This window comes from Rutilus rutilus (assembly GCF_951802725.1).
Source record: "Rutilus rutilus genome assembly, chromosome: 24".
Lineage (NCBI taxonomy): Eukaryota > Metazoa > Chordata > Actinopteri > Cypriniformes > Leuciscidae > Rutilus > Rutilus rutilus.
Window position 1 is genome coordinate 22,484,879 of NC_140228.1, and position 18,094 is coordinate 22,502,972.

Sequence of the window (18,094 nt, forward strand, 5' to 3'; positions counted from 1 at the left end):
ACAGAGGTAATTACAGGTCTAGCGCTGGGGCGGCACATACTGAGCTGAGCTAGACGCTTGTTAACTTCCCTCGGGCCAAAGGCCGGCGAGCTCCCCCGCACACCTCTAGCCAAGCATTAGCGCTTAATGTGCTTTTTTTGTTTTCACAAATAGTCAAAGCTTTAGAAACAGTGTCAAAGCTCTAATCACGCGTTAAGTGCTTCGTCTGAATTGGAAGCTCATAGAGACAGAAAGAATTTTCAAAGGGTGAAACCTGTCAAGAAGATTGTTAGGGTCATTTTTCTGCCCAAAAAGATAAATGAAGCCTGTTTTTAGGATCATTACAATTTTTTTTGCATTGTGACATTATTTTCATGACAATCAAGCACATTACTATAGCGCAAAAATATGCTTGTCATTACTGTAATCTGAAAATAATGACATGCCATTTTAATTATTAAGTTTTTGCAGTGTACTGTAAAAAGTAATCTTTTTAATTAATAATTTTCTATCAACCATGTCAGTGTTATTTTAGTATTACTATTTTGCTAAGGTTTTGAATTAGCTTTTACTTTTATAGTTTCTTTTTTCATTTTAATTTTATAGGTTTGTAATTTTATTATGTGCTTTTGTCATTTTTTATATTTCTATTCGGCTTTAATTTATTTTATTACAGTTTTTATTACTACATTTTTTTATCTATTTTTCTTTTTATATACTTTACTTTGACATTCTACTAAGTAAGTTTGCAAATATGTCAACTAACTCTTATTAGAGTATTAGTAGACTGTTAGGTTAGGTTAGGTTAGGTTAGGGTTAGTAGAATAAGTTGATGTACTTGACATGACAAAGTTACTTATAGTCAGTAGAATGTCTGTTGGGGGAGCATAAAAAAAAAGTTTTAGCAGATATTAAGCAGACAGTCTACTAATACTATCATGACTGGTAGCTAGTGATGGGGACGAGACCGCCTATGCCGAGTCCGAGTCAAGACCGAGTCTTTGAAGGGTCGAGTCCGAGTCGAGACCGAGTCCGTTAGTTTTCAAATTCAGTCGAGTCCGAGTCAAGACCGAGTCTTTGAGGAAGCAAGTCCGAGTCGACACCGAGTCTTTAGGAGTCGAGACCAAGACCATAAAAACGTGTCAGTTTTCATATTCATGATTTAATATGACAATGGCCCAAGATGGCGTAAGGTGCAAGTCACGCTATTTTCTGTCCAGTGTATAGTCCCTGTCTGTCATTTTTATTTATTTTCTGCACTTATTTCTTTATACGATCCTTCCTAAATCACAACGGATCTCCCCTGGATTCAATTTACCAGATCGGGAACCTATTCAAAATATACTTGCTATTTATGCCTAGCCGACATACGATCTCATACAACTTCCAGCCAGCCTGCGTGATGTATCATTACTTCTAGTGCCTTTGGACTCATACTTTTCATCATCAGAAATATTCACGGCTAACCAGCTACTATTATTGACTAGCCCCGTTGTCAACAGAGCTGACAATAACATCACTGGCTAACAACACGGCATTAAGCTCAACGTACCTTCCACCTGACCAACGAGGCGATTTGTCCCGGGAGATTTCCCCTGCTGACGTTCCGGTGCTGTGATCTTCGGTGCTGCGGCTAGTTCATCCGTTGCCCGCTCGATTGCTGACTGCTGTGGCGGCGCCGTTTTTTTCGGTTGGCCGCCCCTGCCTGGGCCCGATTCGGCGGCTCTCTGTCTTCATTCTTCGGTCGGCTCCACGGGATGGAAGGATTTCTGGTGCAGCCGATTACCGCGGTCCCTCTTCGTCGGGGTGATGCCTATGCTCTGTTGGTCTGACCATTGCCTGGATTTCGTAGGCTAAAGACAATACTAACTGTTGCGATCTAACTTTCCGCGGAAGCATTGTTTTGATTTCCCCGCTCTGAGAGTGCATGCGCAGTATACTCTCTGGGGAGGAGAAAGGGAGAACCTTTTTTTTTTTTTTTTTTTTTTTTTTTGTGATAGTTTTGGACAATTTTTACATCCGGACATTATGGCCCGTTTTTGGTTGCTTCTGTTAACTTTTTTAGCTTATTCTTATTATAGATGTCCTTTTCATCAAACACGAGTTAAATTTATGATCCCCCCTCCAAACTTCTTGGTGACTTCTTCGGGCTCATTTGGTTTTTCCAGAGAGGCTGCCTCTTTCTTCATCACTAAATACCTTGGTTTACCATCTCAGGTCAATACGTATGTATCATCACTCTCTGCTTTTAATGCTATAAATCTAACTCAATTTGTCCCGAAATCATTCCCCCTCTTTTACTTTCATAAAGGTATTAAACGACCAGTTCTTAAAGCCATTACTCGATCACTCATTTTAGCCCTTCTCATATCCTCTGGAGATATAGAGACAAATCCTGGCCCAATAGCCCATACTAATACCTCAACCCCTCAGGTATTATCATTTAAAGACTTTTGCGACCATACTAGTTTGGGTTTTATGCACGTGAATATTAGAAGCTTACTGCCCAAACTTGATCTACTCACTACTCTAGTACATTCTGCTAACCCTGGCATTTTAGCAGTTTCGGAAACTTGGCTCAGAAAAACAACAAAAAACTCTGATATAATCATTCCCAACTATAACATCTTTCGTCAAGATAGAGCTACTAAAGGAGGGGGGGTCGCTGTATTTTGTAGGGATAGTTTTCAGAGTTCTATTGTTCTATCCAAGTCCGTGGCTAAACAATTTGAGTTACTTGTCTTGAAAATCAATCTTTCCAGAAATAAGTCTATTATTGTTGCTGTTTGTTATAGACCACCCTCAGCCCCTAGTTGTGCCCTTGACACCATATGTGAACTGTTAGCTCCCCACCTATCCTCTGAGTTCATATTATTAGGTGATCTAAACTGGGACATGTTCAACATTCCTGCAAATGTACAATCGAAATTAGACGACCTAAATCTTACACAAATCGTTAATGAACCAACCCGGTACAATCTGAAAAATGTGACCAAGGGAACCCTTATTGACATTATCTTAACAAATATGCCCTCAAAATATACCTCGGCTGTTTTCAGTCAGGATCTCAGTGACCATTGCCTTATTGCATGTATCCGTAATGGGTCAGTAATCAAACCACCTCCACTCATCAGAGTGAAACGTTCAATGAAGCACTTTAGTGAACAAGCCTTCCTAATCGACTTAGCCCGGGTACCTTGGAAGAACGTTGACCTTATACCGACAGTGGAGGATGCATGGTCATTTTTTAAAAATGCTTTCCTGTCTGTCTTAAATAAACACGCTCCTCTCAAAAAGTTTAGAACCAAAAATAGATACAGCCCTTGGTTCACTCAAGATCTGACCGCTCTAGCCCAGCACAAAAACACCTTGTGGCGTACTGCTATAGTCTCAAAAAATCCACACGACATGCAACTCTTCAGAGAAGTAAGGAACCGGTACACACAGGCAGTCAGGAATGCCAAGAGTAGTTTCTTTAAACAGAAATTTGTGGCCTGTAGTACCAACTCAAAAAAGTTCTGGGACACTGTGAAGACCATGGAGAATAAGAACACCTCCTCCCAACTGCCTACTGCGCTGCGGCTAGATAACACTATCACTACTGTTAAAACTGCTATAGTTGAACATTTCAATAAGCATTTTGCTAGGGCTGGCCAAGTGTTCAACTTGGCTACCCATGCAGCCATAAGCTCTTCACCCCCCGCATCACCTTGCCTTAGTCCCCCTAATTTCTCATTCATGCAAATTCAATCAGCAGATGTCATGAAAGATTTGCAAATGCTTGACCCTTATAAATCAGCTGGATTAGATCATCTGGATCCGTCCTTCCTGAAACTCTCAGCAGCAATCATTGCAACCCCTATTACCAGTCTGTTCAACCTTTCCATCGTATCCTCAGAGATACCTAAAGACTGGAAAACAGCAGCAGTCATTCCCCTCTTTAAAGGGGGTGACACGCTGGACCCCAATTGTTACAGACCCATATCTATCCTGCCCTGTCTCAGTAAAGTTTTCGAAAGCCAAATCAACAAACAGATGATCAAACATTTTGAATCAAACAATACGCTTTCTGCGATGCAATCAGGTTTCCGAGCTGGTCATGGCTGCACCTCTGCTACACTCAAGGTCTTAAATGATATTACAACTGCCATTGATAAAAGACATTACTGTGCAGCCGTATTTATTGACCTGGCCAAGGCTTTTGACTCGGTCGATCATCAGATCCTCATTGGCAGACTTGGTAGCCTTGGTTTTTCGAAAAACTGTCTTGACTGGTTCACCAACTACTTCTCGGACAGGGTTCAACATGTTAAATCTGAGGGTCTGTCTGAACCTATTGCTGTCTCAACTGGGGTGCCACAAGGTTCGATTCTTGGACCAACTCTTTTTTCTGTTTATATCAATGATGTTGCTCTTGCCGCTGGTATCTCGCAGATCCACCTCTATGCAGATGACACCATTTTATATACATCTGGCCCTGCATTGGATACTGTGCTAACTAATCTTCAAAAGAGCTTCGAGGCCATTCAGCATGCATTCTGCGGACTTAAACTGCTCCTAAACTCCAGCAAAACTAAATGCATGCTGTTCAATCGCACACTGCCCGTACCTGCCAACCTGACTAGCATCTTGACTCTGGATGGATCAAGTCTAGATTATGTTAGCACCTACAAATATCTAGGTATCTGGTTAGATAATACACTTTCTTTTCAGTTCCACATTAACGAGCTTCAATCCAAAATTAAATCTAGAATTGGCTTTTTATTCAGAAACAAAACCTCTTTCACTTATTCTGCCAAACATACGCTGGTAAAAATGACTGTTCTTCCGATATTAGATTTTGGTGATGTCATTTATAGGACTGCCTCTACCTCTCTTCTGAAAAGGTTAGATGTGGTCTACAACAGTGCCATCCGTTTTGTCACCAATGCACCTTTTAATACTCATCATTGCGATCTATATGCATTAGTAGGTTGGCCCTCTTTACATACTCGGCGCTTGACCCACTGGTACCATCTGATATATAAGTCAATTCTACGCAAAACCCCTCTGTATTTGAACTCTTTACTCACCATTGCCTTACCGGTCCGTAAACTGCGCTCTAGTAGGTACATTTCCCTAGTAACCCATAAAGCAAATACTTCCTTCGGCCGTAGCTCCTTCCAATTTGCAGCTGCACACGACTGGAATGAGTTACAAAAGACTATGAAACTTGAGAACACCATCTCTCTCACGTCTTTTAAAGCACGACTATCAGAGCTTTTTCCTCTTCGTTGCACATGTTGATTTCCCTTATTATAATATCGCACTCAATTTACCTCTGCTCTGGTGCCTTTTTGTCCGTTGGTGCCCTGCTGAGAGTCTCATGCACTCTGTTTGTGTGTTGTATGTTATTTGCACAATTTCTCCTTGCACAATTATGCCCAGTATTATTACTACTTATGTAGTTGCCTTGATATTTTTTATCATTTCGATTCTTTATTGTAGATTATGATGCACTAATTGTTTACATACCAAGGCTCCTTTTTATTACTGCCTAGAAAACTTGTATTTTATTCATAATTTTTATCCCCTTGTGTACTTTGTGTAACTTTATGTTATCTTGCACCTTCGCTTTATCTTGGCCAGGTCGCCGTTTCAATTGAGAACGTGTTCTCTACGTGCTCACCTGGTTAAATAAAGGTAAAATAAATAAATAAATAAATATCACCCCAGTTTATAATCAACAGTTAGGCCTACAGACTAAGCTAGATTGGGAATTGTTTAGAGGAGCAGTCTTAACGTCTTAATATGGACTATGCTTTTACTATCATTAAAAAAATCCCTACCACATGCATCATCTTCTGCCTATTTTTCTAAACTTCAACAGTGCTGCTCTGTCATCAACATGTTAAGCCCACCCTGACTTTTTTAATCATAGTTAGGACATGCAGAGCAAATAAAAATTTTCTAGTGGTATGTATTCTAGTGGACTAGTGATGGGGACGAGACCGCCTATGCCGAGTCCGAGTCAAGACCGAGTCTTTGAAGGGTCGAGTCCGAGTCAAGACCGAGTCTTTGAAGGAACAAGTCTGAGTCGAGTCCGAGAAAGCAGAAATCGGTCTCGAGACCGGACTCGAGTACTACATCACTACTGGTAGTTGACATGTAGGCTAGGTGCAAAATTACTTTCAATGTCTAAAGTGGACAATCAAAGTATTACCTTATATTTTATTTTATTTCAGATTTTTGACAGTTTTAGTTCTACTTAATAATAACAACACTGCATCATATTCCGGATGTGATTTTATTCTGATTCGCAATCTTCAAACAGATTTCTATTCAGCACTGATTTATATTAAACAAAGAAATCAGTTGTAATGTCAACAGGGATGGTTCATTTATTACACAATCAAGTGACTGCATCAGTGCACACTTTTTTTCCTCAAATACAACTATATTACATAATATTTATTAAATGTTTAGTTTTTAAATAATTTATCATAACTGTTATCGGAATTATCATCATCATAAGTTGTTATATTAAAAAAGGTTGTTATATTTTATATATTAAATATTATTTGTTGTTTTCTTTTATCTTGACTCTGAAACACATTTCCACCCCAAAAGTTATTTCCTAACATTGGATTTAGCAATTAGAGAGACTATAACTATAGTGCACTTGTATCTCTCAATATGGGTCAAGATGCAGCGCTCACAGGCAGTCTATGAATGCTTTGATAAGAGCAGAGCCGATCCTGACCTCCCTGGGGCCCTAAGCAAAATTCTGTTAAGGGGCCCTCCTACCTGACCCATGTAAGCCATGTAAACCATTTGCCATTGCCACATACACCTGACACCCCAGTGCTCCCACTACAACCCTCCCTCCTTTAACTACTAATAAAAATGTAATTCCTGATATCAGAAATAGACATTGTTACTAGAAAAAGTACATTCTTAATATCAATAATTCACATTTTAAATAGTACAAGTTTAATTATTGATATAAAAAATGCATCCTGTGAATGAATAAAAGCTAAAATGGCTTGCCATAGCTGTGTTTTAAATGATAAAAGCAATACTTGATACTTGATGGTTATTATTTACTGAGGGATGTGCATCCATATTGACCAGTATGTCCAGCCAATCAACATTTTAAATGCAATATAGCCTATAAATCAATAGTCAGTGTCAATACATTGCTTTCCATCTTGCTTTACTGCAGTGTTGTAACTAAACTGACTCGGAGACTAGATAATCATTGTCTTGTTTTAAAAGTATGTGTGCCTGTAATGAGGAGTGCCATCACGAACATATTGTACTGGTCCCCACAGATGTTTTGCTGGAAAGTGCACATTTCATTTTGTGCACGCGCATATGAACACATCTTAACGCGCGGCGCGATTATTTTTTCCGAGCTGGAATTTATAAACAAACGCTGTTGCCCTTTGTCATTTATCAAACGTAATAAATAGTTGTATTTCACTCTCACTTTTTTTGTCAGGCACACAGTCACAGAACACAGCCCTGGAAGTGGCCGGCATTAGCAGGCAAGACATGCTTCCCTCCCTCATGTCCCCCTGAGATGAGAGATTTCTGTATTGTGTGTCTGGAAAAAAAACTCTGATGATGCAAAAATCGTCATTTTGCATCATCGGAGGCTTTTTTTGGCCAGAGGCGAGAGACTACAGCCAGTAGTAGGAGCTAGTTCTGCATGTTTTCAACCCGCCCATAGGGGGTGGGATCTCATGAAAAATGGCGTCTTTTCAGTTTCGAGTCAACTGGTAGCCTAGTTGTATCATTTCTTCCGATACATGCATTCTGTAACGGTAGGCGTGGCTTGGGAGTGGCCTCGTAGGGCAGCGAAGCAAGTGCATTCTGGGAGTTGTTGTCTTTCATCCACATGAGCCAAAAATACATTTTCTGGCTTTTCTCAGTCTAGAAGGCACCAACTTCTAAAATAATTTCACATTTCTACTACATAAATGACCCAATTTAAATACATATTCATCTTTCCAGCGGTGAAATATCCCTTTAACTTTACTGGTCTTTGCTGACATCAAAACTGGAACACAAGTATACCTGATAACTGTTCCCGCAATTCACTCTCATGTTGTTGTTTTTCTCTCTTTTCATGACCAGAAGGATAGTTCCACTTAATTTTCTCATTAATGTTTTAAAGGGGTGGTATAATGCCCTTTTCACAAGATGTAAAATAAGTTTCTGATGTCCCTAGAGTGTGTATGTGAAGTTTTAGCTCAAAATACCCCACAGATATTTTTATATAGCATGTTAAAATTCTCACTTTTTGAGGGTGAGCAAAACGCACCGTTTTTGTGTCTGCCCCTTTAAATGCAAATGAGCTGCTGCTCCGGGCGGAGCTTCAAGAGCAAGAGCATGTGTGTTTGTGTGTTAGCAGCTCCGATTACCTCACACAGACACACACGGAAAATTTCTAAAACTTTTAGCCTTTTATGTTCAAACCAGAGTCAGACAATGATGGAGAGACTCAAGAAGAAGTGACAACATGTAGAATGCAACAGGACATTTCTGAATGCTTAGTTGATGAATTTATATTGCTGATGTGGAGTTATCTTCTAGTCATTGATTAGCATATTCTGTCATGATAATCTATAAATCGCGTTCCTGGGGGCGGGGTTTATGTAAATTCTAGGGTTTGTGATGTCACTAACCCGGGATGAATGTCGTGTAGTCCTCACCAGCCGTCTGTTGTAGTCCTTAAAAAACGATTTCTTTAAAAGCAAATATCTTCTTTTGCTTTGAACTTTGAGTGTTGTAACTTTGCAGATGTTGTTTATGCTCAAACAGCAACATTACACACTAACTAAAGTTAGAAAAGTGAAATCATAATCAACCACCCCTTTAAACTTTGACTGACGCGCTTTGACACGAGGGGGAGGAGGGGCCCTGAGTAATTTTCGGGGCCCTACACAACTTGCGTAGTGTGCGTATAGGGCTGATCGGCTCTGGATAAGAGTGATTTCATATTGGAACCATATGCCTTCTCAACACTGCCACGAGGGGACGGCTGTCACAACGGCCTCGAAACTTCCTGCTCCAAATATAAATATTTACACTCCAGACATCCCAAGTCGAGCCGAGGAGAGGGGTTGATGTTTTGGGTTACATAAAGTCCAATCCTTCAGGACAAATTAAGCAGATTTTCCTCATTAGACAAGACACATAGTTTGTGAGGTTTAGAAGCTTTGAGTTTAATCACTACTGTATAAATGGGTGAAACAGTGTGGTGTCTGACTTTCATATGGCACTGGTGTAAATTTTTCAGGATGCATTGCATGCGTTTACGTCAATTAAATGTATTGTAGTCGTGAACATACACTGAATGTTTTGCCAAACACAAATAATGATTAAATAAAAGTAGATAGAAATCACTGTTCCCGACAAAAGAAATGAAAATATAAGCATGTTAAAGCACATCAAAAAACAGTTCCAATTCAAATGTATCCAGCTATGTGAATTAAACTCATAAACTTTGATAAATGATGATAAATATACAGTTTTTAGCCCTAAGGTCCTTTATGTTTGGAGGCCTCACATTCACAATTAGCTCTGGATTATGTGGGGTGTTAGCACTAGGCTTTCAGACCACCCCAAAACCAGGGCAATAATGAGAAGCAGAAACTGGATTAAGACCCTGCTGTCCTCTACTGTTCTTATTTAAACTAGAAAGGTACACATTTAAAGTGTCCCTATTATGCTTTTTCGAATATTACCTTTCATGTAGTGTGTAATATAGCTGTTTGTGAATGTAAAATGTCTGCAAAGTTGTTGTGCAAAGTGCACGAAAAAAAAAAAAAAGTTATTGTCTCTAAAAATGTATTCTGAACTGCTGACACGAGTCATCAGCAATTCCAATCTTACTTTCTGTTACATACCTATGTAACAATGTAAAAAATGGCTGCCTGAGAACAACGTTTACTTTGACCCGCCCTCAAAAACTGTAGTTGCTTCAGAGGCATGGAAGAGTTTGGTTCGTGTTGTCCACGTGTCAAGAAAAAGCTGTTTTTGGAGCTGCAAATCCACTTTTTTTGCACTTCAAAAGGATAAAGACTTATACTGGCATTGATACAGAAAAAACAAAGCCAACATTCATATCACTGTCAGTCAAACGCTAAGGAAAACCTCCAGAGCTGAAATTCAGATATGTTAATAGGAGTTTTGTTTCCGACATGCGCTGTAAGCGGCAGACCAATCACAACAGACTGGGGCGTCTGACCAATCAGAGAAGAGTAGGCTGACAGCAAGGAGGGGTTTAGAGAGACCAAAAGATCCGGTTTCCAACTCCTTGAGGAATGATGTGATGTGCAATGTATATTATGAGAAAATTAAAGTGTTTTTTGAAAAGGTGTTTTTTTTTTTTTTTTTTACCTCTTGTAGGAGACCTCCAAAACAATATTATGAACCTTTAAAATAGCATAATTGTGGTACTTTAAGGTATTCAGCTAATTATCCTCAATTGAATATGGGATGGGATTTTGAGTTTGATTCAGTATGGAATTATTTGGGAATATGTTCAGTTATAATGTCATTAGGTCTGTTAAAATGATTACATACTAAGAATGCAAAATGCTAAGAATAATCAGCTATAGACATGCCAGCAACAGTTTAGCTAACTTAGGTTAGTTGTCATAAAAAAAATAACCATAAAAGAAGACAGTTTAGGCTAATGCTCACTATAGTGCCCCTATTGATAATGCATTGTGTACTTGTATTGTGTTTTTAAATGCATTTTGTGATGCAACAATGAATGAATTGAACAGCTAGAAGAGTTTATGTTCACGTACGGTATAATTTATGCCTAAAAGCTTAGGTCCTATATTAAAAAATATTTTTTGTCTACTTATCGCTTACAGGTTTACATTGATGAGGACCTGGCAAAGGACTTCAAATCAGTACAAATGATGTCAGGCCTACATATGTGCTGCTTCCTAAATGAATTCTCAAAAGGATCTTAAAGACATTTATTGAGTCCAGATTTTCATTTTGAAGGGGTATATCTGGACTCAATAAAACTTATCAGATTCAGACTATTCAGGTCAACATCTTCTGAAATATTATAACAGACTGGACGGCTGATTTCTGCCTTAAAGTGCATATTAAACTTGTGTTGTTTAGAAACAAAAAATATAGGAAGGGGCTTATTTCACAATATGGGAAATACAAATGGCTAACCTGTATGAGCGGTTCCCTTTGTCGCCTCCTGTGGACTGTTGGAGCGATTGCGGTTCTGTTGACGACGTCTGCCCGTTGACCGGGCAGTGCGAATACGGACTTCGCTTACTTTGAAAAAGGCCACCATGAAAGGCTGCCTCTCCAGAGCGCCATCACGACCCACTAACCCTGCTTCCATGGGACTGATGCTCCATCCTTTAAAAAAAAGAAAGAAAAAGAAAGTACTATAGGTATCTGTTTTAGATGCAAAGATATCAATAAGTAGGGCATCTCTTTGATAAGTGCTGTTTGTTTGCGGTCACATCAGGACTCATAGTTCCAAAGATGGTTTCTTTTGAAAGACTTATTTGAACTGGTTGACTCGCAAATCAAACTGAATCAAACTGAACAGAACTGAACTCAAAGTTACCAAAGGAAATTAAAATTAATAGGTTGAACTAGCCAATGAGGACTATATAATACCCAACCAAAAAACATCTGTTAACATTCCCAGTCACCTCACTGGCAATGGACTCCCTAGAAATAATCTATTTGGAACGCCATCATTGCTCATGGTGGCTCATAGGCGCCCAGTTTACTGCCAATCACCCACACACACACACACACACACACACACACATATATATATATATATATATATTGGTTGAACTCATCTTAAACTTATCTTACCACTGCTGGTCTCCACACTGATCTGTAGACCCAGGTTATGTTGTGGACTCATCACCCAGAGATTGCTAGTTGCTGTAAAGTCAAACTCCAGCCAACCTTCTTCAGTCGCCCACAACCTGCGAGATTCCAACAGAAACAGATCGGCATCCCTGCAAATGAGAAAGTTTGGAGATCATTAAATGTTATAAACACTATATACATGAATCAATGACCCTGTCTAATAGTGTTTTATATTCTTTATTACAAATAATACTGTAAAAGTATATGGAATAAATGGTAATGATAATATGTAAGTAAATGGTAGAAAGAATGAAATGGTAACTTTCAAAGCAAATACAGCATTCTTTAGATATGTAATGAAATTACAACTGTATTTTGCAAACACATTGGTTTTAAAGAGAAATGTTGTAGTATAATTTATAACTTTAATAATATTTCCATTTTAAATAACATTAGGTTGTTTCCATCAGGGTTATTATGTTAACCGAAATTTAAAAATAAGACCATAAAAAAAACATTTATGTTGCTTGATATAAAATAAACGTTAACTGAAATAAAATAAAATGAAATATATATATATAAAAACTTCAGCTAGTTGCCAAGGTAACATTTCTAATTTTAATTTAGTTCAACTTGATGTACTAAAATAACTAAAACTAAAACTGAAATTAAAATGTATAAAACTATATAGACCTTACAAAATTACTAAAACTTTAACTAAACGAAAAATGAAAATGGAAACCATAAAAGTAAAAATATTAAAAATATGAATAAAAACTATACTATCTCACTGTTCCAAACCTCATCCCATTTTTTTACAATCAATTTAAGGCATTAAAAAATAACAGTTTGTCAAACTCAGTGGAGCTTCAAGTCACAGAGTTGAGAACAGAGGTATAGTAGCCTTACAGGGAGGCCTGTCCCATTATAATAATTACACACTATGCATGGTAATAAGCATTGGCGGGGTCACTTCAAAGCTGTCGGTCACACAGGTGTTCTGGGAATGTCCCTGTAGCCCCTCTTTATTGCTCATTAATTAGAGCCGCACTCTAAGGAGCTCCATATGAGGTTCTTCCCTCTGGTGGTTCACACGTCACATTCGACATGAACACATCGTGCTTATGCTGACTCATTCTGTTTAGTGCCACCAGTCACACAGCTTCACCTGGGATGGGGTCCGAACGGGACCATAGGGGAGCTGCCGACTCTAAAAAAAACCACTGTAAAGCCTCTTATAGACACATTAAATTAACTGGAATAATAAAGTCAGAAGTGTTAGTTTTTTTTTTTTTTTTTGCTTTCATAAATCGCATTTATTGCCTCTGTCATTGGCTGCCGTTAAAATAGGCCTATAGTTTAATAGCTTCACGCTGCCATTGCATGCAAATAGGACTGTCTTCACATATGGTTTGGGAGGGTTTACCAAGGAGGCCAGATGTACATGAAAACAACCAGGGATTAGAATATATACAAACAGAAAAGTAATAACTCCACAGTCATGGCAAGCTGAATTTTTCATGAGGTATTGATGGATCGTCATGAAAACAGAACCTGATTTCAAAATAAATACAACCGGCAGTGTTTTAAAATGCATCTCAGATTTCTCCAAAACAGTTCTATCCCAATATAATGACATAGGAATGCATTCACTGATAAAATGTATATTCACTGTAAGTCGCTTTGGATAAAAGTGCCAGCCAAATGCATAAATGTAAATGTCTAAGCTCTAATACAACATCCAAGTTTTTTTGTAATACAACAAATATTTTTTCAGTCATTACTGACATTGGCTGGAAGAAATTGGCTAGAAGACATTTTAATCTGCCCCTTGTCTCTACAGAAATGCAGTAATGTGATTACTGTGAATCTCACAGTCAACTGAAATTAGAAAAGTGAAAAGAGTAGTGTAAAGTGAACTAAACTTTTCTACAACACATTCACTATGGTACTGTGAACTCTTTATTTACAGCCAACACGACCTGAACAATTTTTTGTAATTAAACAGCATTTAGTTACATTCAATTGTAATTTTTTGTCTATTTTGTCTATTTTGAAATGAGGGACGACAAATAGTTGAGGGTATGTTTACCCATCAATGATGTACTAAAAACAGAAACATTTTTAGTTAACGTTGTCAAAAAGTTCCCCATTCACACGGATTGTATTATGCATCCCAGGCCAGTAGTTGCCAGTTGCCAGTCACTTTCTAAAGAACACTACGACCCTATAGACTGAACATGTAATGCGCACGACGTCACCGTTTTCACAAATTCGTGTTTTTGTAGTTTACACGAAGAAAATAATGGTATCGGTTTCAAAAACGTGCACTTTGAAACCTATTTTCAAAAGTTTGTTTTTTCAGGCCCCCAAAACACTGTTGTGATGTAAATGAACGGCCAAAACGCATAAAAAGTTTTCCGTTTTTATGTTGAAAATGGTATTGTGTAAACGGCCCCTTAATCTACAGCATTAATCTCTTAATATTTATTTAAAGTTTTGAAAAAAATTAAATAATATATATATATACTGTTTGCATCATCTTTGGCTATCTAGTCACATGATTTATTGAATTTCTGGATAAATTCCATAACATTGTGTTTACAATTATACTCCATAGACTTTATTAGAAAAATAGGATTGGTTAGTAACTGACATTTTTAAGCCAGGCTCAGCGAAGGGTCAAATTACAACATATTAAAATAACATATCAGGCTGATTTATGTAGGCTATGCAAAGTATACCTATGATGACCTACTACATTTGCCAAAGAATGCAGTGTAAAACAGAGAACATTATAAAGAATACAGTTTCCAACAATGCAGTAAGTAAAGCCTGAGAATGACTTTTTATTACCTGACTGCTAGAAGACACTTTTTGACACAAACAATGAAATAATTGTTTTTGTTTCCAATCTAGACCCAATTACTACATTAAACATGCCATGTACTGAAGTATACTGTTTCTTACAATTAAAATAATTGTAGATAGACTACAACAGTATGCAAGCAATCCATTTCAGACATATCCAAATAATGCAAGATGGGGGAGTGTTTGAAAATAGTCCTTCTTTCTAGTGGTGAAAAAACGAAACCCCTTTAACATATTAAATATGGTCTAGAATCTAGATAAACAACTAATGTGTGCATTGTTGGGAATCAATTGAAATATGCTCTTACAAGCCATTGTTTCTTTACATTTAAGACCTTGTGAAGCTTGTTGACTCGAGGTTAACTATACTTCTGTTTTAGGTCAAATCGTCTTGCCACATGGGCTAAATTCAGCCAGATATACATCCCCTCTGCACCACCTCCATAACCAAGTTATTTTTTGCACATTGGATTAAAGGCTTACACACTTCAGAAGTTTCTCTCAGCCATATTGTGCATCTGCTTAGCTCAGCTATACCGCATTTCCCCAACCAATGTGTTTTTTAAAGATCACAAACCATAAACACAGTAATTATGCTGTTAGAACTTGACAAGTTTGCAAATTAATCTGTTTGTAAGCAAATACATTTTGCAAGCCACACAGTATTTGGGATTTACAGGCAGAAAGTGGCATGTAGGGAAATACCACAAAGCACGTTATAATTTGCATCAAGGTAAACCCTGTTGTACAGTGATACAATGACTGGCAATACATAATCTCAAGATATGACTAAAAATAAAAGAATCCCACTGCAGGTTTGTGGAAAAACAGTGTGCCCATTGTTCAACTCAGGATGTACACCAAATGAACACTTCGTGATAAACATTAGAAAACTATTTGGGAGAGAAACATGTGGTTCATTTAGCCAGAGATTTTAGCCTTTGTTTCTTGTTTGGTGCCTTTTTTGGTTAAAAAATAAATAAAAAGGATGGGTAGTCTCATAGTCACACCTTATTGGTGTGTTTTGGACACTTTACCGGTCACGCCATCTGCCTTTCTCAAGGAGATATCCCTCCCACCACCCACAAAGTCAATGTTTGACGTGTGTTGGTGGGTTCTTTTTTAGACGCCAAACTAAAGCTATTTCAGTAGTGCGTTGTGGTCATGGCCGTAGTCTACATAAAGTACATGGTAGACAACCTCTGCTGTGTTCAGTGAGGGATGCCAGGGCTTGATTTAAAATACAGTCAATTACTCAGCTTGAAAACCGTGCAACAAATAAATATTTTCAAAATAGCAGTTTAATACTTAAATTTAATCATATTTACATTTAGTTCTAAATCAAGGTTCCACAATGCAATACGTATCACAACTATATACTGGTGCACCATTTTTTACTATTTAAGAGTCATTGCTGAGTTTTAATGGCATTAGAAGAGCCAACTAAGTGAACTTAGTTTTCTATGTGTGCTTTTGAAAGAGATCATAATTGCTATGAGGTCATGATTTTTTAAGTTCTTTGACTATACCCAACTGGATAGACTCGACAACAAATGAAGAATATGGAATTTTATAGAATAGCATTTTGAAATGTAACTTCTTTACCTGTCTGGGTGTTCCCCAACCACCTGAAACACACTGAGTAGGAATGTCTCATTGCGAAAGGCCCTGGTGACACATTCCTTGTAGATCCTGAATTCTGCAGCTGTGATGGCCTCTCCCTCTGGGATCTGGGACAGGTTGAATTTGAACTCTTTATGGTGTCGTCTCTGTGGAGACAGCTCCCTGTCATTTTCCACTGTTAAGACACATAGAAGTACAATGAGATATTTTGGTGTGCTTGACGAACTGCAATTGACATATATAATTTGCATGTTTGCATACTCTGGGTCACACATTTACTATACAGGGGCAAGAATAAGTTTGTAGTCTCTGGATTTCTGCACTGATGACCCAACAAATGTGGTCTGATCTTCAAATTCAGAATTTTCTTCATTGACAAGGTAGGCTGAATCTCTATGTTATGACTTCTCCAAAATTGGTGTCAATCAAGGACATGAGATTGGAAGTGTGGAAGTGTCCACCTTTAAATAAAGGCACACACTTGACAAATATGTTCTTATCAAGAATAACTGGTTAATGTTAACCAATGCCTAGATCCCAAAAGCTTTCAAATTACTTTAAAAACACATTGTAGAGATGCACAAAGCTGGGAAAGGCTACAAAAGCATTGCTAAAGACATGAGTATTTGTCAGTCCACAATAACTTTTTTTACAACAGAAATGAACCATCACTTAACTTAGGCTACTTAGTGGAAAATGGAAAATTCATAGTTGGACTATGACACTATTTTCTTCTAAATCTGCTGTACAGCCGAAACAGCTTTGTTGCATTATTTTCCTGTTATCACTGTAAAGTATAAATAAAGCTGACTTGAATTGACTTGACTTGACCTTGTTAGATACCTTTTCTTCAAATGTAGAAAATTCTGGATTGTTTTTTTACTCAGGGCGGATATCCTATCAATATCACTTTAATAACACAACAGGCAATCCTGAAAGAGGTCAGAAAGAACCCAAAGATAACAGCAAAAACAGCAGAAAATTATTTAACCTCTGCAGAAGTCTATTCATGTGTTCACTATCAGGAATAAACTAAACGACATGATATTTATGACATTGAGACATGTCTCATGTTATACCTGAATCACCTGGATGTTCCACAATGGTTCTGGGAAAATGTTATTTGGACAGTTGAGACAAAAGTTAAACTTTTTGGCAAAAATGCACAAAGCTTTGTTTAGAGGGAAAACAGCATTAAAAGTCTGACTAAAACAGTGACTAAAAGTCTTATTAGCATCTACAGAAAATGTAAATGTTTGGTGGAGGGTTCAATGGTTTACTTACTTTCTCCACCATGCAATGTGAATGTAAAAAAGTACAATTGTTAATGTTAGATTGTGTTTGTTTATAATTGTAAGATCAGACCACATATTATGAGTAATTAATGCAGAAATTCAAAAACATAGTCTTGCTATTGTAGTGCATTGCATTTATTATAGCTCCTTGTCTCGGAATAACTTGCTTTCGGAAAGCAACTTTCATTATTCACATCTCTTGCAGTGCATCCATCGCAGACAAACTCAAGTCTTGTTCTATGTGTGTGAAGATTTGGAGGTAAATCTAGAAGGACAAATATTTCAATAAAACTGTCTTCACATCTTGAGTCGATGCCTAGCTACAGTGGAAAACAGCTAAACAGCAAATTTACAATGTGAAAAGAGACCTCCAGGGGCATGTCTGTGTAAACAAACTTGGATTTGGAACAAAAAAAATCAAGCCAAGATTCACTGTTTCAGAGAGAGCAAAAAATAGATTGTTT

At 37.8% G+C, this 18,094-nt stretch overlaps 1 protein-coding gene across 1 annotated transcript in view; it reads right to left on the bottom strand.

Annotated features, from left to right (window-relative positions):
* The window catches only part of bmp6 (bone morphogenetic protein 6), a 55,105-nt gene that overhangs the window by 10,473 nt on the left and 26,538 nt on the right, over nt 1-18,094 (bottom strand). Inside the window, exons 2-4 of the mRNA XM_084398858.1 lie at nt 16,318-16,510; nt 11,842-11,990; nt 11,173-11,367 (exon numbers count right to left, since the gene is read on the bottom strand). Of these exons, the coding sequence (XP_084254984.1) occupies nt 11,173-11,367; nt 11,842-11,990; nt 16,318-16,510 (537 nt within the window). The remainder of the gene's footprint in view (nt 1-11,172; nt 11,368-11,841; nt 11,991-16,317; nt 16,511-18,094) is intronic.